Source organism: Carica papaya, chromosome 3 (assembly GCF_054855325.1).
Source record: "Carica papaya isolate Zhongbai chromosome 3, ASM5485532v1, whole genome shotgun sequence".
NCBI lineage: Eukaryota > Viridiplantae > Streptophyta > Magnoliopsida > Brassicales > Caricaceae > Carica > Carica papaya.
Window position 1 is genome coordinate 8,708,355 of NC_142311.1, and position 22,283 is coordinate 8,730,637.

At 36.4% G+C, this 22,283-nt stretch overlaps 4 protein-coding genes across 10 annotated transcripts; 2 read left to right on the top strand and 2 right to left on the bottom strand.

Moving 5' to 3' along the window:
- Positions 1 to 80: 80 nt before the first annotated feature.
- NOP10 (nucleolar RNA-binding Nop10p family protein) lies at positions 81 to 2,976 on the bottom strand. Of its 4 annotated transcripts, none has more exons than XM_088215502.1 (4): positions 2,825 to 2,976; positions 1,947 to 2,020; positions 1,627 to 1,669; positions 81 to 377 (listed from the first exon to the last, which is right to left on the bottom strand). In XM_088215502.1, exons 2-4 carry the CDS (start codon positions 1,998 to 2,000, stop codon positions 280 to 282), a joined length of 195 nt encoding a protein of 64 aa, XP_088071628.1. In that variant the 5' UTR covers positions 2,001 to 2,020; positions 2,825 to 2,976; the 3' UTR covers positions 81 to 279. The 4 variants fall into 4 exon arrangements, with proteins under 4 accessions (XP_088071628.1, XP_088071629.1, XP_088071632.1 ...); XM_088215503.1 differs by having other exon boundaries at positions 1,947 to 2,023; positions 2,825 to 2,975; XM_088215506.1 differs by having other exon boundaries at positions 1,947 to 2,023; positions 2,740 to 2,930.
- A 136-nt stretch (positions 2,977 to 3,112) lies between these two features.
- ABCI18 (non-intrinsic ABC protein 4) lies at positions 3,113 to 6,282 on the top strand. 2 transcript variants are annotated; one of them, XM_022032834.2, is made up of 3 exons: positions 3,113 to 3,802; positions 4,445 to 4,702; positions 5,979 to 6,282. In XM_022032834.2, the coding sequence occupies exons 1-3, from the start codon at positions 3,314 to 3,316 to the stop codon at positions 6,054 to 6,056; spliced, it is 825 nt and encodes a 274-aa protein (XP_021888526.1). In that variant the 5' UTR covers positions 3,113 to 3,313; the 3' UTR covers positions 6,057 to 6,282. The 2 variants fall into 2 exon arrangements, with proteins under 2 accessions (XP_021888526.1, XP_021888527.1); XM_022032835.2 differs by having other exon boundaries at positions 5,886 to 6,024.
- A 507-nt stretch (positions 6,283 to 6,789) lies between these two features.
- CHR8 (chromatin remodeling 8) lies at positions 6,790 to 13,741 on the bottom strand. 3 transcript variants are annotated; one of them, XM_022032827.2, is made up of 8 exons: positions 13,339 to 13,741; positions 12,676 to 12,841; positions 11,892 to 12,446; positions 11,279 to 11,684; positions 9,775 to 10,651; positions 8,902 to 9,511; positions 8,269 to 8,715; positions 6,790 to 7,844 (listed from the first exon to the last, which is right to left on the bottom strand). In XM_022032827.2, the coding sequence occupies exons 2-8, from the start codon at positions 12,763 to 12,765 to the stop codon at positions 7,185 to 7,187; spliced, it is 3,645 nt and encodes a 1,214-aa protein (XP_021888519.1). In that variant the 5' UTR covers positions 12,766 to 12,841; positions 13,339 to 13,741; the 3' UTR covers positions 6,790 to 7,184. The 3 variants fall into 3 exon arrangements, with proteins under 3 accessions (XP_021888519.1, XP_021888518.1, XP_021888520.1); XM_022032826.2 differs by having other exon boundaries at positions 12,676 to 12,804; positions 13,339 to 13,740; XM_022032828.2 differs by having other exon boundaries at positions 9,775 to 10,633; positions 12,676 to 12,804; positions 13,339 to 13,739.
- A 230-nt stretch (positions 13,742 to 13,971) lies between these two features.
- Positions 13,972 to 19,574, top strand: ABCI19 (P-loop containing nucleoside triphosphate hydrolases superfamily protein). The gene is made up of 6 exons (XM_022032829.2): positions 13,972 to 14,186; positions 17,302 to 17,462; positions 17,923 to 17,974; positions 18,385 to 18,521; positions 18,828 to 18,914; positions 19,020 to 19,574. Exons 1-6 carry the CDS (start codon positions 14,021 to 14,023, stop codon positions 19,305 to 19,307), a joined length of 891 nt encoding a protein of 296 aa, XP_021888521.1. The 5' UTR covers positions 13,972 to 14,020; the 3' UTR covers positions 19,308 to 19,574.
- The last annotated feature ends 2,709 nt before the right edge of the window (positions 19,575 to 22,283 follow it).

Genomic DNA, 22,283 nt, shown 5'->3' on the forward strand with positions numbered 1-22,283 from the left:
TCTTCTAACTTAGTAGGAGTCACCTAACCTAAAAGAAAATACTATACTCCGAGAAACCATCATAAATCACAAATCCTGGATTCAGTCAATCAAAAGGTAGAGCCAGAATTTTATAATTTAGAAAGCATGATACACTTGCAAGTCTGATGTATATTATCCAATCAAATATCAGCCAATACCTATTAGTGCTACACAATAGTGACTCACAGTCCTAATTCCATCGGATCATAAACATTCCGGTATCTCAAATGCACTCCAATATGCTTTTCCCCAATACTTTCAGTACTTTGGAGGAGGTTTCTGTGTTGGCAACAATCCGAAGCGCTTCTTGAGGGCAACTCTCTGCCTCGAATATTTATCATCAGGAGAAAATCGAGCTGCATTTAGCAAGAATGTATCGACATATCAGGAACTGTTACACATATCATCATATGTCATTTGTAAACACAGGTTTTCAAGATCAAATTAATGTTTTCTTTAGTAAGGTATATATAGGAGCATATATGATATCCAATTATTGCACATTAGAGCCATCAGCCCATACAGCAAAAGTCCTCTTATGAGAGGTTTGCTGTCTGGGAACCAAACCCAATAACAAGCCTTCAAAGCCAGAAAAGAAAATCAGAGTGACTACTACTTCTAGCAAACTTCTTTTTGGGAAAACTTATCCAGTAAAAAAGAAAAAAAAAAGAAAAAAAGAAAATTCATTTGAGAAAAGATAAAACTTGCAACTAAGTAGAAACTCAAGCTCATACTAGCATCCATAACATTTAGCAACCAAATTTGACATAAGAGGTTACATGAAAAACAATGAAGAACCAATACAATAACACGATAACCTATTTAAGAAAACCAAAAATAAAGAACAAAAGTGATCCTCAACAAATCCTAGTGCCTACATCTGCTAACAAGAAGATGTTAAGGCCGCATATCTGTGGAATAAATCTAAAAATTTTTGCAGAATTCTTTGTAAACACATTAATTTCAATTAAAAGATTGTGAACACTTTTCCTAAAATGATAAACATTAATTCATATGGAATTCCACATGATACTGAAATGATGATTTCAAATTCCATTAAAATTGGTAAAATCTGGAATTTGATGATTCATTTCAATATAGAATTTCAAATGAGATCTATTTTCATCATCTTTAAATGACCTCTAGGTTGGAATTCATTGATTCACTTCAATATGATCCTTAGTTTAGTGAAATGCAAATTTGTAGATGAATTCCAACAAAATTGTTCTGTCAAATGTAAGCTAAACCAGCTAAAGCAGGACACAATCCCCTTAGAAAAGGAATTAGCCAGCCAAGGGTTTGAAAAACCAATTCAAGATTATCCAAGAATAATCTTAAGCTTTCACCATTCAACAAGAAAGTTTGTCAAATATTGCTAATTGTACTCCCAGTCTATCATATAGTTTTTAAAAAATGAGAAATTTTAGTATAGAGGAAACATGACACAAAATGGGTTAGGTTTGGATTTCCTAAATATTTTATAGCAAAACAATTATATACTTAATTAGGGATTCTAAACCTAACCCATTTTATATCAAAATAATTATATACTTAACCCAAAACTATTTTAAGACCCAGGAACAAGAATGGCTAATAAGATATTACCTGGATGAGCAGATTGAGTGGCAAGTCCTAGTGGTGACTCTTTCTGCATGCAAAATAAGGACCAAATATAAGCACGAGAGAAAAATAAAGAGAACACAATTATTTAACAGGAACAAACGAAGTCCAAATACCATTGAGCCATAGACATATTATAGGACGGTTATGCATAACACAGAAACAAGAAGAACCCATTTTGCAAAAGATTCATTTTAGCATCTACAAAAGCTGTGTCCACTAATTTGTCGTTCTTGTGACAGGCAAAGAGAGGTATCAGTAACAGATACCAAAAATAATCATAATTAGTTGTAACAAAGAAGTACCTTTGTGGTGTAAACTTTAACCCCATTCTCATTTATATAGAACTGAAGATACATGGTGAGATAATTGTTTCACCCTGCTAAAGTAAAAGACAAAGAAAGAAAAAGATAAAACACACAAGAAGATGGAAGAGGAAAAAGCTGTCAAAGTGAGAAGCCTAGACTTGTAAACGAACCAAATAAAAACCAAAAAGCAAAACTACATAAGTACATGAAAATAAAATAAATCAAGTATGAATGGGAGTATAATCCTGAAACGAAATCCACATCTAAAAAGTAAAATGTTTAAATATACATTTTTTAAAAATGAAACTTCAAAAATTTTAAAAGTAATTAACAAACATATTACATGTCAGTATAAAAATTTCATCCAAGCCTTCCGACCAAATTTATAATCCGTTGATAATTCCAGATTCACAGAAACATATATTTGAAAGAGTATACGAAACAATCAACTTAATAATCATGTATTTCATTTCGTTATTTCTAACAACAAACTCTCCTCTTATCATAAGTTTTAGCATATGTAAATGAAGATTATGTTAAAGACATGGTGAGACATTATATAACATTCGTAGGCATGTTTGCAATCCGATACTAATCATGAACTTAAAATTTCTGTTCTTATTTCAAATAGAAGCTTACAACATGCAGCTCAAAAAAAAAAAAAAAAAAAGAAAAGAACAGGGTGCTAACCAAGTTGCTCTCTCCAAAAACAGTAAATTAATTAACCAAACCCATTGCTAATATATTTCCTAGCAAGCTTCAAATAAACGTTACTGGAACAGGTAAATACCTCCTTTAAAAAAACTAATCGGAAAATTCTTAGCGGCTGTTTAATAGCCAAGAAAATGAGAGAAAAATTTGAGTCAAAAGCGTACGTTACTATTTTTTGTTTTGCTCTCCCTGGTTTTCGATTTCGATACAGCAACGAAGGAAGAAGAAGAACTAGGGTTTTACAAGAGGTTTTCAGTTGTCTATCTTTAAAGCACTAGACAATGCAGTGGGCTTGACCCAGGAAACAAACAGAAATATTATTTTGAGAAAAAGAAAAAGAAGCCCATTGAGAAAAAGAAAACCGCGTAGTTCTATTCTCTAATTGTAATTTGAAGTAACCATGAGGGGTAATATAGTAATTTTGAAACAAACCTTCCTTCCTCGCCTCTCTCTCTCCTGGTTGCGGTTGCTTGATCTTTCATTCAGTCTCTTCGAGCCCACGTCTCTGGAACTCTCGCTCTATCTGAATTGACCCCTCACCCGAAGTCACTGCCAAATTTTGGATCCCAAATCTCACCAACCAAAAACCCTAACTCACATCCGCATTGCGCATCGAAAGACAAAACATTCCAAAAAGAAAAATAAAATAAACGATGTCTTTTGAGGAAGAGGAGTCGCTGGAACACACGCTGCTGGTGGTGCGCGAGGTGTCGGTTTATAAGATCCGTCCCAGGACGACGTCAGGTGGGTACAAGTGTGGGGAGTGGTTGCAGTCCGATAAGATTTGGTCGGGTCGACTCCGGGTCGTTTCGTGCAAGGATCGGTGCGAGATCCGACTGGAGGACCCGAACACAGGGGAGCTGTTCGCAGCGTGCTTCGTGGAGCCTGGGCGAAGAGATAGCTCGGTGGAGCCGGTTCTTGATTCATCGAGGTACTTCGTACTGCGGATAGAGGACGGCGCAGGGAAGCATGCCTTCATCGGCCTAGGCTTCACCGAGAGGAACGAGGCCTTCGACTTCAATGTCGCGCTGTCTGATCACGACAAGTACGTCAGAAGGGAACTGGACAAGGAAACTGGCGCAGAGACCACCGATAACGAGAGCCACATCGACATCCATCCAGCTGTTAATCATAGACTAAAGGTAATCTGAGAAGAAGTATGACTAAACTGCTTTAGAAGTGGGTTTAATCGTGGGCTTTACATTCTTTCTGTTATATGGTAAAGAAACTGACTACTGATAGGTATTTGTAGTTCAGCAAATTGAACTGGATGGAGTTTAGAATATAGATCGATGATGATCTGGGTAAAGGTCATGCGCTAAGTTTTGATCTATCAGTTGCTTTTTTTTTCCTTCAAGTCTAAAGAAATTTCGGGGATTTATTATAAATGCCAGTTAAGTTGCTAAATTTTTTTGTGATACGCCGATCAAGGTATATTTTCTTCTTGCATTCTTGTTGAGGAATGGAATCGGTTTCACACTTCAGCATAAGAATGAGTCTTCTTTGTTATCTTTTTTTAATTGATCTGCTTTTTTTGTTAATTCCAAATGTACGGGGACATATTTGATTCTTTGTCAACTTGCTTCACTTGTTTTTTTTTTTTGTCTTTTTTCCCTCCTATCTCGAACTGGAGTTCCTTTTCTTAGTCCTTCTACTTTAGGTCGTATGCAACAATGGATCTTTCATTAGCTTTAGTCCATATATACGTGTGTCTGTATATATATATTGCACTATGGTTAGCAATGCGGGTTGCCCTGATTTGGCTATTCTTTTGGGGTGCATAGGAAGGTGAAACCATCCGAATAAATGTGAAGCCTAAGCCATCGAGTGGAACTGGGATGTTATCAGCTGCGCTTTCTGGGAGTGGAAAGCCTAAAACTCTGGGACTTGCACCGCCACCAGTTGGAGCAGGAAAAATAAGATCTCCTCTTCCACCTCCTCCCAATGATCCAGCTGCTGCACGGATGACCTCTGCAAGTCTTAAGGCCCCAAAAGAAACCACAAGATATTCTAATGATCCACTAGATCTTTCTAAACTTGAGGTATTTCTCAAAACTTGTGGCTTTTATGCGTTAGGTTTATCGGCAAATTTGCACAACATATCTTTGCAGTTTTTCCAAATTTTGGTTGTCCTGTTGCCCCCTTCAAATGATTGCATGTCTTCTGGCCGCTGCTTCCTACTGCCTGGGTGCTTCAATAAAAATTAAATGAACAAAACAAAAGTGTATGGGTAGAATTCTAGTTTGAGAAAAGATGTCATGGAATTTTTATCATTACTGATACACGGCAAAAACCTTTTGCCGGAGACAAAATGGATGCAGTTAGATTCGTTTGTCAACATGTAGGTGCTGTTGAACATTGAGATAAAATCAATGCAGTTAGATCCATTTATCAACATGTAGGTGCTGTTGGACAAGTTAGTTTCAAACTTCTCCTAATTGCAGCTCAAGAGAACAAAATCTTTATTGTTTATTTTAGCACCCCTTCAAAGGAATAAGAAGTATATGATTATGAGCGAGCCCATGCAATGTATCACGACTATATTCCATATGTGCAGAATGCCACGACTGTATTCCATATGTGAGTTGATTAAGAACTTTGCATTCCTTTTCTCGGTTTCCTAGGTGCTCTTTCCAAACACAAATAGACTTCTGTGATGCCTTACTAGAATGAACTTTTGTATTGATAAACCTGAGAAAAGATATTCTTGGAGGAAATCTCTCTGGAATCCACGAAAATTGGGCTCATTGGCATAAGTAGAAGTTCCTATGGCGGATATGGTCCATGAAACCTTCCTTTGTTATAATCCATAAACAGGTTTCTTTTTAACCAAACTTAGATGCTCCCTTCAACAAAAGGGAAATATGCGGACAGTAGAAGCCAAAGTTAGAAATTTACAAGCCTAACTGCAAGTGGCTCTAAGTTTCCTGCCTTCTATTTTCTAATATTTTTATCTGTGCAACTAAATATCAGACTTGAAATTGCCTTCTCAATATGTTTGTTTGGTCCATGGTTCAGAGTTTTCTTTTTTCTCCTTAGAAATTTCCATCTGGCGACAGATGGTCATTTTTTATCTCATAGATAATTATATTTGAATTGATCCGAGAATCAGAAGCTTTCCAGATTTGCTTGAAGTGAAATGATCTGATAAAATCTTAAATATAATTTTTATTAGTTTTTGGCATATGTTAATCCTTATGAAAAACCGTATCTTGTGAATGCTAGATAAAATGTTAGATCTTCGCTGTGTCTAATGAATCGTTGATTATTGTGTGTTGACTCGCCATTTATGGCACCGTTGCTTGTGGGCATTTCTAGAGGAATCTTCCATCCGCTACTGGGTCAGGATCTGCAAAAACCACTGCGACTGCTGCATCAGGATGGGCTGCTTTTTGATTTTGTGAGCAATGTCTGAATATTTGAATATGAAATCCTTGTTTGATGTTTTCTTCAAAAAGAAAAAGAAAAGAAAGAGTGAGAAATTGTAAGAAAAGAGGTTACCATATTTGGAATGTTTCCCAGATCATGTTAACATGATGCTTCTTTTGTCTTACTGAAAACTTGTATTCTATTGTATGTTCTCATTCTATATATAATAGTGAAAAGGACGTTTGTCTTGTCAGTGACCATTTTGCATCTGTTCTTGCGCCGACTCCATTTGGCATTTGTCGAGCTTACAACTTTTGGCAAGATGCGACTCTTCCATTTACATTGAACAGAATTATTTCTAAAAAAAAAAAAAAAACTGTTTGCACCAAGATTAAATTTGTTTTATACAATAATGATTAGTTGAGTTAATTATCTTGAATTGCCTTAGAAGTATTTAAATATCAAATGAAATTAATATATTCATAAACATAAATTAAGATCTTGAATTGACAAGCAACGCCTTCAACCTGCTACCACTCAAAATTTAATGTGCAACACCACCAATTCTATTCTCACAGTAGCTGACTCAAGAACTATGTACTGATTGAGCCGTAGGCAGGAAAATATGCACACTAATCATTCTATAATAACGCACGGGTTAAAACCCTCTTCAAGGTTGATCGTGTATAACATCTACAATTGACAACCTACGAATCTTTAACTGTAAATAGAGAAAATGAGTTCTCTGAAAAAAAAAAAAAAAAAAAAAAAAAAATTGGATAAATATCAAATCTACTCCAGTCCTCTTTTCCTAACCCCAAAGCCTAACAAAAAAAATGGCCGGGACAATTAAAAAAGGTACTGAACTCTGCACAGAAGAAAATTTCCTTTCAGTGTGGTTTCTATTAAGAAAGTGCTACTAGTAAACCGCACCAAAAAAACAAAGTAGCAATGGAGGAACTTGTACCTTTGGCCTATAAAAGTGACTCCAGTGATGGAGGAAAGTAAAAAAAAAAACAAAATTTTGCTGTGATGGACCCTGGAGAAGCGTCTTCCAAACTATTCATATTGAATGAAAAAGAAATCAACTGCCCGATCGATCTAACCCATCCCCTTCACAATAGGCCATTCAGAACTCACTGTGCTCAATTTAAGTTAATCGTCCAAGTAATCTCGTTTCAGAACCCAAAATGATCCGTTTGGGCCTTTCTGCAATGTAGCTATTTCTTTCAAAAGATTCTTAAATAATGGCAGATCTTTCGAGGGTATTCTGTCCTTGAAATGCTGCACTATGCTTGCTGAATCAGTGCTTCCACCTCTTTGTTGGATAAATGAGCAGATCTGACGAATCAATACCTCAGGCTGAACTCCTGTCAACTGCTGTGAAGATCTCGAAGTTGCAATATCTGCAGACCTTGAGCCTGAACCAAACTGCTGTTCTAGCCCAGCTCCAATTGCTCTTTCTTGGTTTCCTCGAATTCTAGCAAGTAATTCTGCTGAAGATAATGCCTTACCTGCAGATGCTCCAGCAGCAAATCCATTTGGGATACCTGTTCTGTTGCTGGATGATTCATTTGACGTTTTGATTAATTGAGAGTTCATAGTTGCTCCAAACTTCTGACGAGCAGATGATGGTGCACCAGCACTTCCTGATTTCCCAGTCCATGTCGGGACAGATATACTGTCATGGCTTCGAAGCATTCGGGATTGGCGTAATGCTTCTGCTGCTCGATGTGCGACTTGGGAAGCTTGTTCTTCAAGCCTCATCTTTTCTTCATCATGGGCATTCATAATTGCATCATGATTCACAGCACTCTGAAGAAAAGAGACCAGAAACAACATTAGATGAATTGTAATCTGTCAACCTGTCCGTAACTGGAAATATGCACTTCTAGTAATCTTTCAATTATTAATAAAAGCAGTCACATCAGTCAACAGGGAGACAATAGTAGGGAGGTCAATAAAAGGGTGTATGTCTATATTTAATTTGCGTACAGATACAATTATTTTTTGTAATCCCAGCCAAACGTGGGCATAACATGAAGTTAAAATAAGACCCCAAAACACCACATCTTTTTGCTTTTTTGCAACCAAAAAATTACTGAAATCATTCCATTCTTACAGAAAAAAGTAAGGAAGACATAACAGACAATCTGTCAAAGAAAAGCATATATATTTAAACGAAATAGTAAAATAAACTACCCATCAATAAAAACAATGTGGATACAAGAAAACTTACATGTATCCCATGAGTATCAAAAAGACTCCTCAAAATGTTTGTTTCTTCATTGTCACCAGTGCTCTCATCAGCTTTTTCTTTCTCTCTGCTGCTAGATGGTCCAGCTTCTGCAACTTCATCCTCATGCACTGCAGAAGATTTGCAATGTTTTTGGCTGTCCTGCTTATCTTTCTGTACCCCGATGACATTGACATCCTCAGACAACTGACTGAAAATGTTAGAAGTTTCAGTTGCCCCAGTATCTCCATCATCATTCAGAGTGAAAAGATCTTTCATATCCCGGGCTTTGAAAAATCTTCTCTGTTGTGGGTTCTTCAGTATCTTATTGGTGAGGAAATGTTTGTATATTTGCCTGTGGTACACCTTCTCCTCAATAGTTCCACGAGTGATCAGTCTATATACAGCTACATCCTTTTTTTGTCCTATACGCCAGGCTCGCTCCCTTGCCTGCAATATATGAAATGCAGCCACAATTTGCATAATTCTTATAACTATGATGTGAAGGAAAATGACTGCCATGCATCCGAAATATATGCAGAACAAGAAAAACCAAGTCTGGTATCAGAGAATAGAGTAAAAATATAAACACACCTAAATATGTATGAAAAAGAATCATCAACCTCAAAAAAATACCTGCATGTCAGTTGAAGGGTTCCAGTCAGGATCAAAGATGATCACCCTGTTTGCACCGGTTAGATTTGTCCCCAAACCACCAACTTTTGTTGTTAGAATGAAGATAAATACATCAGTTGAGCTATTAAATTCATCAATTAAGGCCATCCTCTGTTTAATAGGAGTAAGACCATCCATTCTCCGATAAGTATAACCACTAGCAACCAAGAAATTCTCTAAAATATCTAGTATTTGTTGAGTTTGTGCGAAAAGAAGAGCTCGATGACCCTGCTCCTTCCAAACGCTAAGCACTTGTTCAACAACTTTCATCTTTCCACTACGTTTGGGATTTCCATAGTCTGGGTTCTGGTGAGAATGTTCTCTCTCAAGCAGATCAGGGTGATTGCATATCTTACGCATCACATCAATCCCATAAAGAGAATTTCTATTCCCATCCAAAATCTGTTCCACGTCAGAGCTAGCAAGAAACGCTCGATAGATGGACCGTTGTTCTGCAGTGAGGCTGCAGAAGAGGACATGCTCAGTCTTTTTGGGAAGTTGAGCATTCACATCAGCCTTCATTCGCCGAAGGAGATAAGGCATGATCAAGTCACGTAGAACAACAGCGCATCTGCATGATACCAAATTTAGGATCTTTAATGCTTATAAATGGCTGGAAACAATTTGATGATTTGAAAAATGATAAAGCAAGCTGAAATGCATCAATGTTAAAGCTCAAAGGTTAGGGTTGCATTAAGCATTCTTCCTCTTAGACCTACTATGAATTAGTAAGCTATCATGTTACACTCTAGTTTACATGGTGGGACAGGTTTTTAAGCAGAAGATAACACTCGTATAAATAACTCCTCAAATTTTATGATATATTGTGTGCACCTGTAGGCTGTTGACACTTGTAACGGTGAAGCATTTGCATAACCACCAACAGATATGGGGACTGCAAACTCTGCCTCAAACACAGGCAAGACCCCCAACTTTCCAGGGAAAACAAAATCAAACAAGGACCATAATTCAGAGAGCTTGTTCTGAATTGGGGCACCAGTCATTATTACTCGATGAACGGTCTGCAGCTGTTTGCAGACAAGAGTAATTTCAGCATTTGGATTTCGAATTCGGTGGCCTTCGTCCAAGACTGCATAACCCCATTCAATGTCGAGTAGTTTTCCTCCTAGCAAACGAAGTTGCTCATAAGTGGTAATGAGCAATCCAGACTCTGAGCTCAAAACTCGATTTATTAAGGAGTCCCATTTTTTGGTACTTTTAGATGGTAACTCTCCCTCATAATCACTGTCCCTTGAATCCTCACTATCATAATCACTTCCAGAAGATTTGGCTGACTTCTTCCTGTAACCAGAGTCCTGTGCAGAATCATGAAGTAACTCCACATGAAAGCTTGGGTACCATTTCCGTGCTTCCCTTTTCCATTGCCGCAGAAGTGTAACAGGGCAGACAACAATGCTTGGTTTGTACATTTTACTGAAGTGCAAAGCTCCAAGGAAAGATAGGACCTGGATGGTCTTACCAAGGCCCATTTCATCTCCAATAATGCCACCTGCCCTTTGACAATGCAGTTCCCATAACCACTGAACACCCACCTTTTGATAGTCAAAAAGTTTGCCAATTATACTGTCTGGTATTTTTAATCCGCCTTCAAGCATTACAAAATCTGCACTGTCAACATTCTCTTGCTGATCTTCCTCGCAACTAGAAGTGACCAAGTTGCCCTTCCCATCTTCTGCAACATCATTATAAACTTGGATATGAAAAACAAAATTTTATCAGAAAAACATGTAAAACTTAAATAACTATTTACAAGTGTCTTGTAATTAAATGCATTTGGATAAAATTAACCACTCAAATGAAAAAGATCTTCTTAGGAACTTCAATCAGGAAATAAACGTTACAAAATCTCATTGTAATAGATGTCTCATTGTTGTACCTTGGCAGAATTCATCCTTAAAATGGGCTGCCAAATATTCTACGGCAAATATTATGGCTATTGTCAAATGAATGCTAGAAATACAGATCTTCAAATACAAAATGCAGAAAAGATGATTTGGAACATAACACCTTACACCTCAGCATCAACGTATTTCAACTCAATGGAAATTATGGACAAAATGAAAGCTCTAAAGCATGATCAGAACAACAACAAACTCCATGTTTGCATCATTTTTCCTCCTGAATCTACAAGACACGATGAACAAAGAAATTTAAAATCTCAGTGAAGCTGAGGAAAACCTCACACATTAACAGATAGAAGATACAGTCATATCCTTGTACGATCAAATCCAATATTTGAAATAAAGCAACCAATTTTCACTGTATAACTAACCAGAATAGCCTGATAACCTAAGAAAAATATCAGCTAGAAACATACCAATTTCTTCCATATCATTTTCCTCCCGAGAAATACGCTCTCTCCATTTCTTCTCAGGCAAAGGTCGCTTCTTTTTACCCTTTGAACCTTTCCTCTTCTCTGGATCACTTTCCTGAGAATCAGAAACCTTCATGGGTTTCTTTAGCCTCTGGAAAGGGAATGTGGGAGCATCAAGCCTTGGCAAAACATCTTGATCAAGTAACTTGGTTGTGGGGCGTGCTTGTGCAGCCTCTGACATAGCTTGGACAACTTTGGCAATACTTGAAGACGCCATATCATCCCCCTCATCTTCTTTCTTGGGTATACTGTTCTGATTAGTTGGCCTTCGTTGTTGAACTCGGCGTTCAAAGCCCTTAAGTCTATGAAAAGGAGTTAAAACTCCTTTCCGAATTAACTCATCCCTTTTCTGAAACATGAATCGCATAAACTCAAAAACCATGCCTTCTTTTCCCCTTTAAGAGCAAGGGTGAGTACAAGAATATTAAATATTCGTTAACAATAAATGATTGACACTCAAACTACAAAACATTAAAAAAAATGGTATGATCAATAGGTGCCATATCATACAAATAAGTTACTGGAGGTAAAAATTTAAAAGATACATTCAACTCACTGTTTCAACAAATCCTGCAGATGCTGCATCCAAGACAGCATCAAAATCTGCATCATGATCAAATGAAATTGTTTTCTGCCGCTTTTCTTTATTTTTGCTTGGCTTCTGAGGTTCTTTTGCTTTTCTTTTGTGTCTAGGCTCTTCCTTCACCAAATTTCTTATCAGTTTATCATGCTCAATACCCTTTGAAGCACTGTTACCCAGACCTGACAGTTTTTTTTCAATTTCAGCCTTAGTTCTCTTAAGACTTCTTAGTCGGTCAGCCGCTAGGGCATGCTGCAGAGTTAAATCATTGCAAGATGCCTGAAGAGCATGTTCATCATCCTCTCTGTAATTTTTGTGAATGCCGTCGCCAGCATGGTCATCATTGCTTGAAGCATCTCTACATTGGTCAACAGTAGATACAACAGCATCTATTTCAAATTTTACAGCCCTTAATTTTTTCAAAAGTTTTGCTTGGCTAGTAGAGGATGGATCATCGCTTTCTAAATTGTTAAGAGATTCCACATCAGCATTTCCATCCACCTGACTATTATTCTCCACATTGTTTTTTGCCTGCCAATCAACAATGTCAACTATGAGCCTGTAAAATATTGATGAAAGATCAAATTCCCATCAAATCTCAGAAATAGAGCTAAATCATCTCTCATGTTTATGCCAACATCTTTTGAAGCTAAGCTACAGACCACAGTGCAGATCCACTACCAAAGAAGCTGTGTGGAAACTGAAAATTCCCTAGGCAATTACTAACAGGAAAAAAAGGAAAAGAAAATATGAGTGATACCTTTGCTAGTATATCCCGTTCTATATCTTCAGGGTTCGCAGATGTCACCCCTAAACTACTAAGCCAAGCTCTATCCTCTTCTTCCTCCATGGAATCACATCAATCATTCTTCATCATAACAAAAGCCACCTATAAGTAACAAAGCCCGTCATCTTCACACTTATACCTGCTTGTTAAAGGAGCTCGGATATAACAATGAAAATTAAAAAAAAAAAAAAAAACTATTACTGATTCAAGTACATAGGCAAATTAAGACACAGAACTTAGATTTTTAGCATAATCAGTACGAAACTCTTCCCAACCACTAATGGGCTGAAACCTCACTCACAACAGTGACGGAGGTAAAACACAGAACCTCAAAACCAAGTTTAAGTACATTAGCTCTAAACTAGCATCAAATCTCGCATGTAATCATTACAAAACAAATAATTATAGAACTCCGCGTTATTAGTGAAAATACATGCATTCTAAAATAAATTTAAGATCAAGTAAATGAAAATTACCCTTCTACTTCATGAGATTAGAGGAGCTAACTAAACCTTAACAACATACTTCGTTGCAAGCTTTTCTTTACATAAATAAATATTACTCTACATATGGCAGAGATAGGAGACGAAGGGAAAAAATCAATTGATTTCGAGAATAAAGAATTAGCAAACTGACCTCGAGCTTGTAATTCGAAAATCTCTAAAGATTCATCGGAGTCCAATTCGCATTCTTTTTCATCTAATTACCAAAAAAAATCGTTGATTTAATCAACATAAACACTTAGATTCGTGGACTAATCAAAGTCTAAAGCACCCGACTCCTTTTCAGAATTTATTTCGATTTTTTCGTTTGTTTCCGGTAAACAATCTCCCGGTCGAAATCAGGATTCACAACGACGACGGTCGTTTGGAGAACAGAAAAGGTTTCCTATTGGCTGCGACTTGCTAAAATGAGCCGACGCCTACGTTAATTAACGTACGCCTCTATATATGATACGTCAATTGAATGGCTTATCATGAGCGACCGCTTCCTTGATAACCACACTAGTAGTCTTGCTTGCTCTGCAGGGAAAAAATAAAAAAATTTAAAAAAAGAGGATGGCCCCACAAAGTCGTAAACGACGCAATCCCGGTGCCGTTTGGCTGGGAACCTTTTAAGTTCAATAACTACTAACGAAGGGCCAACGTGGCTCCTCGAATATTTCACCACGTGTGCGGTGTTCATACGCCCAACAAAGCGACCACCAACTCTGACACGTGGCAACATACCTTTGGCTGCGGGTCGTGCATATTAGAGTGACTGGAGACGACGCCGTTTCCTCTGTGCTGCTACACTTTTGCATAGCCAATTAGCCAAAATGGCGGAGAGAGGTAAGGCACCTGGAGAGTTTGAAGGAAATGAGGAGTCGATCCGAGTACGAGGAATGCAGTTTGCATACGACGGACAGGCTCCTCTCTTCGTCGATTTTAACCTCGATATTGCCCCTGGATCTCGCTGTCTTCTTGTGGGCGCCAATGGATCTGGTAAACTTATCACCTTTTCGGTTTTCCTTCTCTGACCTTTTTCTGCTTAATTTTTATCCCGGTTACTCTTTAAAGACTAACAAACCCTTGGGCCTGGGTATGGAACATCATTTCTTGCTTTTTTTTCCTCCTTTTGGTGGGTTATCTTCAGTTAAGAGTTATCTTTTTTAAAGCTGATTTTGCTTCTTGAATTATCGGTTTCAGCTTGTGATTTGTGCTTTGACTTTCTGCAATTACACTTTAATGGAATTGGTTTGTTATTCAGTTGTTAACTAATGAGGTACTTTTACCAGAGTAGATAGTGATTTCTAATACCATATCATTCTAGCTTGGTCTAATAAGTTACATGTAGAAAATATTTTAGTACACATGATTTGGAATCATTTACATGTGAAATGCATAAAGAAGATACAGAAACTGTTCAGAAACGTGCTTACAAGAAGCTTTTGTGAAAAGTTAAAGATGCGAGCATAGCTTTTCCATTTCCAACAAGTTTTTGAATTTAACTTATCCTACTACATAATCTCCATTGCTCTGCATATTATTGCACTTTGCAATATCCTGATTGTGCTTGGCAATACCAAAAAGCAAAACAAACTGATCTGCCATAAATAATGGATGTATGCCAACATTTAGATCTCAATGTTGATCCTGATAAAACCAAGTTGCATCATCTGGACATTTGGGAGAGATTGGCAAAGAAGGGGAAGAGGGGGAAAGACAGAAGGAAGTTAGGGAATAAGCATAGAGGAGAGAATTGAATCATTGTTATTCATTCATCTGTTTGATCTGTACATCTACATATAGCATTTATACATGGTTCTGTAACTAATTAGAGTCAGTTATACAGGTTTTAAGATTACTTCACTACTTAACTAGTTTCCTATTTCCCATTCCACTAAGTCCCCTCTCTGTATGATCACCTTGTCCTCAAGGTGAGATCACTTCACACAGAAATATACTCAATGGAACTCTTAAAGCTACAATCTCAGAAGCCTTGCATCTCCAAAAATCTTGACTTTAGTAATGAGATTGGAATTGAAACAACTGAAGATGCTTTCCCCTATTTTTTCTTGCAAAACCACTGCAGATTTGGAACTTGGATAGATCGAACATCAGCATATCCTGTCAATAAATGAGCTATCCAAGAGAGGTTGGAGTGACATTTGAAAGCAAGAGGTTCTTTGCTTTGCTACATTACCATTTAGAATATCACCTAGTTGCTTTGCACTGACAAGGACAAAGTCCTCAAGATTTCTTTCCTTGTAAATCTTTTAATTATTGCAGGGATCCAAGAAAGCATGATCCTTAGCGGTAGCAAGCTGAAACAATCCTTTAGCTGAGTGAGAACTCCTAATATCAATTGTTGTTTTCGGATCTTGATAGTTGATTCAAGGATATTATTGTCAATGTGGAGCACTTCTCTAGGATGATCTTGAATCAAATCAGCCAAAATTTCTTGTTCAGTTTTGTCAAAGGATACTCTTGTCTTTGAAATGCTTCCTATAAGTCTTCATTGTTAAGAAAATCACCCCGAGGACCTAAAGAATCAACATTTTCTCCAAAAATCTCCAAAACTTTCTTATCATTTTTCTCCATCTCATCCAAATTTTGCAACATTTCTTCAAAGATATGTTGTTAGTGACTACCCAGAGTGCCTTGGAGGCCTTGTGATAAGAGAAAAATTCACCATTCTTGATCACGTCCTGTATTTCTTAATCATGTTCTTTATGATTGTCACTCACTGTCTTCTGTTAGGAACAAAATAGTTCCTTTCCCGCTTGTTTACCAAAGAGGGAACAAACTAATAATTCTGTGTAATTGCTTATATTTATGTGTAGTAGTGTTAATATGGTAGTGTAATAATTATGGAAAATAAGTGTTAAGTGTGTATTAGGGTAAGAATAAATCTTTTTTAAGACAAGGGCAGTTTAGGTAATTCAGAAAAACTAATTCCAGAATTAACTGCTCCTCCTAGTACATATCAGCTGCTGCAGGAAAAAAAACAGAATCATGTCTGAAATTTGATATTAAAGGAGAGTAGATTTCTCTTCAAGAGATTGTAAAATTCTTTATAATCAACAAGCTCTAATTATTTTTGTTTAAATTCTAAAGATAGATAAAGGCAGAAAATTGAAAAAACATGATATTATATATACTGATTTTGTTTTGAATCGTCCCATAAAGCAATCCGTCAATAGGGATTCTTCCAGGCTTTTGTTGTCTTGGGATCATATTTCTTGATGAATGGTGAAGGGAGTTTATAGACTTCAAGATACTGGTGGAAGGAAGAACCACGAAGGTATAGAGATGGAGACTAGAGAAGAGAAGAGAAAGAGAGAGAGAGAGAGAGAGAGAGAGTCAAAAGGGAGAGATAGAGAAGAACAAGGACAGAAGAGAGATAAATTGAGTTATAAGAATCTAGAAGAGAGATGTAGAGAAGAATAAAGAAGAATTTTGAGAGAGAAAGAGAGAGAGAGATCAGAAAGAGGAGAAAAACTCATTATTCTTGGAGGCTTGGAATCAGAAAGAAGATGGAGACTAGAGAAGAGGAGAGAAAGAGAGAGAGAGAGAGAGAGAGAGAGTCAAAAGGGAGAGATAGAGAAGAACAAGGACAGAAGAGAGATAAATTGAGTTATAAGAATCTAGAAGAGAGATGTAGAGAAGAATAAAGAAGAATTTTGAGAGAGAAAGAGAGAGAGAGATCAGAAAGAGGAGAAAAACTCATTGTTCTTGGAGGCTTGGAATCAGAAAGAAGCTCAATTGTCACTTGATACAACTGATTTGTTTTTGCTGGACATCCATAGAGAGATTGATAGAGAAGAAAGGAAAGGGCAGGAGGGAAGGAAGGTTAGGCAGATTAAGTATAGAAGAGAGAATAGAATCAACGTTATTCATTCATCTGTTTGATTAGTTCATCTAGATATTGAATTTATACATTGATCTCTAACCAATTAGAGCCTCTTATGACTGATTTTGAGACTATTTAACTACTTAAGTAGTTTACCATATCCTGTTGTATCGGATGCTTAGCTTAAAATGTGCCTTTTCCTTGGACATATTTGTTGTGAAAACAATCTGTTGCTTCTTGCCTCATTTTAGTCATATTCTGCAGGGAAGACCACATTGTTGAAGATTCTGGCTGGAAAGCATATGGTTGGCGGAAAAGATGTAGTGCAAGTACTAAACCATTCAGCTTTTCATGATACTCAACTCGTTTGTAGTGGCGATTTGGCATATCTGGGAGGATCCTGGAGTAGAACTGTTGGCTCTGCTGTGAGTTGCTAGATCTACTTTTCTTTTCCTTTTGTTTTTTTTTTCTTCCTGTTAGTCTGAAATGTCAGTAATCACATTGATCAAATATGAATATTGGTGGGATATTATCTCTTCATTATTTACCTGAAGAAACTAAGGTCCAAACCTTTTTTTTTTTTATGTATGACTGTGAATGTTCTAAAAACTTCATAGTCGAACTCATGTTTCTAGTAAATGAGTTGACGTGAATGTCATAAACAGGTGCTTTTTAAAGTGTCTATTCACCAATTTATGATTCATTGTAAGAAACTGTACTTCTGTTTTTTTTATTTGGGTTTTCATCTTAAACTCCTAGCCATAGTTTAGTTGGCCGAGTCTAGAATGAAGCAAAAATTTTAGATATCAAAGTCATTCTTCAATTGACTGGTGCTTATCTTCCCCGTGACTTTTAGATTGTTAACATATTCTGAATAAATTACAGGGAGAGATTCCACTCCAGGGAGATTTCTCTGCAGAACATATGATATATGGAGGTAATTAATTTAGCTCTTCTGTTGTTTCTTTCCTTTCTTCCCAGTATGACTGTTAATGTATATCTGTATTCATAAATTGGAAGGGGATCAATATAATTATCTCTGCAATAAAAACCCTAGGAAAAAGCAGAGGCAAACAGTTTCCTTAGCAAAAGATGATGATGCAAGAGGGGAACACAATTGTTCTTGGTAGCTTTGTTAGGGTTTCTGTTTAGCAACTTGTTAGATTTATTTTTTTAACTGGAATCTGCAATGTATTTTCATTAGGTTTTTTACATAAATTTTCTCCTGTTCTAAGTCATATTGCATGGTTATACTTTGGAAGGTTGGTAGGGAAGTGGGGTTTTGAAAATTATTTACCCACTTTCTTGTTTGAACTCAGCAGATCACACTTGTTCATTTACTTGCAGTTGAAGGGATTGATCCTGCTAGGAGAGAGAAGTTGATTGAGCTTCTTGATATTGATCTTCAGTGGCGAATGCATAAGGTATCTGATGGACAGCGCCGTCGAGTCCAAATTTGCATGGGCCTCCTCCATCCATTTCAGGTATTATGCAGTATGTTTGCTCTAGGGCACAGACAAATTTGTCACCAGACCTGCGATACTAGGCTGCACTGAGATGGGTTCCTAGTTAGTTAATTTTTCATCCTTTATCTGCTTATGTGGCTTTGGAGGGACTTGGACAGTTGCAAGTAGTCTGAGTATGATTGGAACCCAAGCTAACCAAAAGATTCCAGCCAGTCTTAGACGTTTAATGACTCTTCATTTTTTTTTCCTTCTTATGTTGAAGATATCTTGATCCAGTATCTGAACTTTTAAAAGAAACTAGAAAACGTTGCTGGTTTATTACAGGTTTTGCTTCTAGACGAGGTTACTGTTGATCTAGATATTGTTGCTAGAATGGATTTGCTTGATTTCTTCGAAGAAGAATGTGACCAGGTATTTACTTGTTTCATCCATCAGCTAGACCCACATGTACATTCTCAGAGAAAAAGCCTTAAGAGTTGTCAATCTATGTTTCTACTAATGTTGTGACTCTTACAGAGAGGAGCTACTATTGTATATGCAACCCATATTTTTGATGGGCTGGAGACATGGGCTACACATCTGGCATACATCCAAGATGGTGACTTGAGGAGGGTAGAGAAGTTGACTGAACTTGATGAGTTGAAAAGCTCTGCTAATCTGCTTTCTGTTGTTGAGTCCTGGCTCCGTCATGAAACCAAGCGTGAGAAAAAGAAGTCTATCAAATCGCCTACACAGATTCAGAAGTCCTTACATCATGGTACTTCTCCTTTCATGTCATCTAGACACATGGCATACTACCGTTGATTCCTCTACAGCCTTTTTCTTTTGCGAGACTTAACTCATACTCTCTTCTTAAAAAAGGATTCATAGCCTAAAATGCAAGAGAAAGAGGAAACTTTTATAGCTGGTCAGTCATTTTTGGTGAATACTTGTATAGTTGTTTCAAGAAACAACAAAACATTAACATATAAGAAAGAGAATAACACCAAATTCTAGCTCTTTGCTTTGTTTTGTTACACGATGATAATCCGCCATTGGTTAGTGATATTATAATGAATAATTGTATCTTTATACAGAGCTTTTTTTTTTTTGTGGTTTAGCTGTGACAGAATTTAGTGGACAAATCTGATTTCTCTTGCTGCATTTTCATTTTCTTTCTGGGGGAATAATTTCAATTACCCAATTTAAACACAAAGCAATGCATGTTTCAGCCATAAGCTGCTCTATTCTCCATCTTTCTGTTCCCAAGTTGAAACACCTGAAAAGGAAAAGACTACACAATTGTTTCCATTGCATGGATTTTGACTTTTTGAAAGACTGTTTCTATCTACTTTCACCTTGCTCAACCCTGAAAACTGAGGCATGTTTGGATTGCCTGACTTCTTTATGAAACACTAGGTAGTTGATGGATAGGACTAAGGTTTTTGAATCCTTTTATTCTCTTTATCTTACCTTATCTGCAGATGCAAAACTTTTAGTTAAAGCCAAAAAATGGGTAATTTGAGCTTGACTACAAAAACAAGAAAAGAAAAATATCTGCATCATTTACAATTCCTGGTAGTACTTCCATCTAATCATAAGAAAACATTGTAATTGCTTAAACATCTGGAGTTTGGTAGAGGTAGTTAATGCTTTTGCTGAAAATTTAAACTATAGTATATATAATTGTAAAGGTTGTGCAGTAGAAATGATTCTGATGGTGAGTGAAGCATCCTAGAGATTAGGTACTAAAGACTGCTATTACAAGCATACGTGTGCTTATGATTTGACAATTGATAGCTATGGTTTTTCAAACTTCCTATACAACCACCCCATCAACAGTAACACCTCCAGTTATACAAGAATTCTAGAATGATGTCATCCCCACCTTCTCCACCCATAGCATCATATAGGACTTGGTAGAACTAACCCAAAAGTGGACCACAACCATTAAGGAAGTGTTTTGTTAATTTTTTGTTATAATTTTATGTTTGTCTTAATATGCATAACTAGAACACGATCTATTATGTTAAATCCTTCCCCCGCCCTGTTTAGACTTTCTTAAACATCTTTTTAAAGTTACTTTAAATTTCCACCATTAAGGAATTCAAAGTTGAGGTACTGATAGATCAACCTCAGCAAATTATATTTTAATTATGCGTATTAAGACTTATATGATACTTAGAATCAAGAATTGAATGGAAGTTATACTAAGTGCAGTCTCAGCACTTCTGAGTAAGAATTTTAGGTTACAACATATTTAACGAGAAATCTCCATTTATGAGTGGACAGCCTGAGTATAGCTTTGATTAAAGGGTCTAAGTCTTTTAAGCTTGAAATGTAGATTTAAGTTTAATGATATGATAATAATGGATTTGTTCTAGGAATTGATATCAGTTAGTTGTGGGGTAGTATCTAATGGAAGAAGGTGATGAAAAAGCAATAGTTAATGTCTTGGAGAAAGTCATCTCTGTTTCTGATGTTAACTAGGAGTAGGGATGGTCCCATCACCATGTCCTTATTGCAAGAAACTCTAAAGATTGCTTTTTGTTGGATGAAGTAAATTCAGAAACTTATTAGCTGAAATTTCTTGATGAAAGAAAGAAAAAGAACTTTTAGATGGGTGTTAAGAAAAGAGAAATTAGTAATGTGCTTATGGGATGGCATGGACTTCTCTGCGTTTTAGTGGTTGACCAACCCATTAATATGGAATCATAGTTTTTCTAAGGGATCATGACAAAATTGTTAGATCAGGTAAAAGAATTTTGCAATTAATACCATTTGATAAGGTACTCTAAAAAAATTCAACTCTAAATTGATTAGAACTAAGAAAATTTTTTATTAGCCTGAAATTTCAAAATAATTAATTTTAATTATTCTTAACACAAATTAATTACTTTTTATAAATCGGATTACCATGTATTAATAGTCATTTTAACACAAAATGTAATAATAGTAGGAGCTTTTTTAAGCAAATAAAATTTGTGGGCCAAAACTAAAAACACTTAAAAATAATTAATTATTTATTTAAAAATAGTAATTAAGAGAAAGGTAATACACAGTTTATATGTTGCTAAAAGGGTGTCGTAAATTTTAAAAAAAAAATTGTATTATATGTATTTTTTATTATATAAAATGGAAATAAAAATATAATATAATAAAATTTAAATTTAAATAAAATCTAGAAAAAATTTCTGCATGAATTTTTGGTTACACCACGCAGCCGGATATTATGCAGCTTGTATCTGGCAACTATGAAGTTGACTTTCAAGAAAAGATCATTACACTGAATCTAATTTTGTTTAATAAGTTAATTTCCTAATAAGATAACTCATTTGAAGTTTCTTAATGAAAAAATAAGAAACTCAAATCCCTTCTACTTTACAATGTCGGCATTTAAACTCTCCACATTGATCAAGCGGAAAATCTCGAATCGTTCGTACTTTACCTGGTGTATTACCTCAGCCCATGCGATGTGAGGGTAACGTGGTTGTAGGAAATTGAAGGTGTTGAAATTTGAACATACGGAAATTAGTAAACAGTGGTTAGCGGCGTTGTCTGATTTCCCAGCCCTTGAATCTCTGCAAATCCGCGATTGCGGCATCCATCGCAGATTGAAGTTATCAAATCATCGCCTTAAACATCTCGAACTTTACACCTCAGTTCCTTATACCTCTGGCTCTTTTCTCTGACGACTCCATTAATCTAAACTCATTCACATCAACCGTCCAAATTGCAAAGTTCGTGTCGACTTATTCCCGGCTGGAAAGTCGTGCAAAAACTTTGAATTTGCACATCATG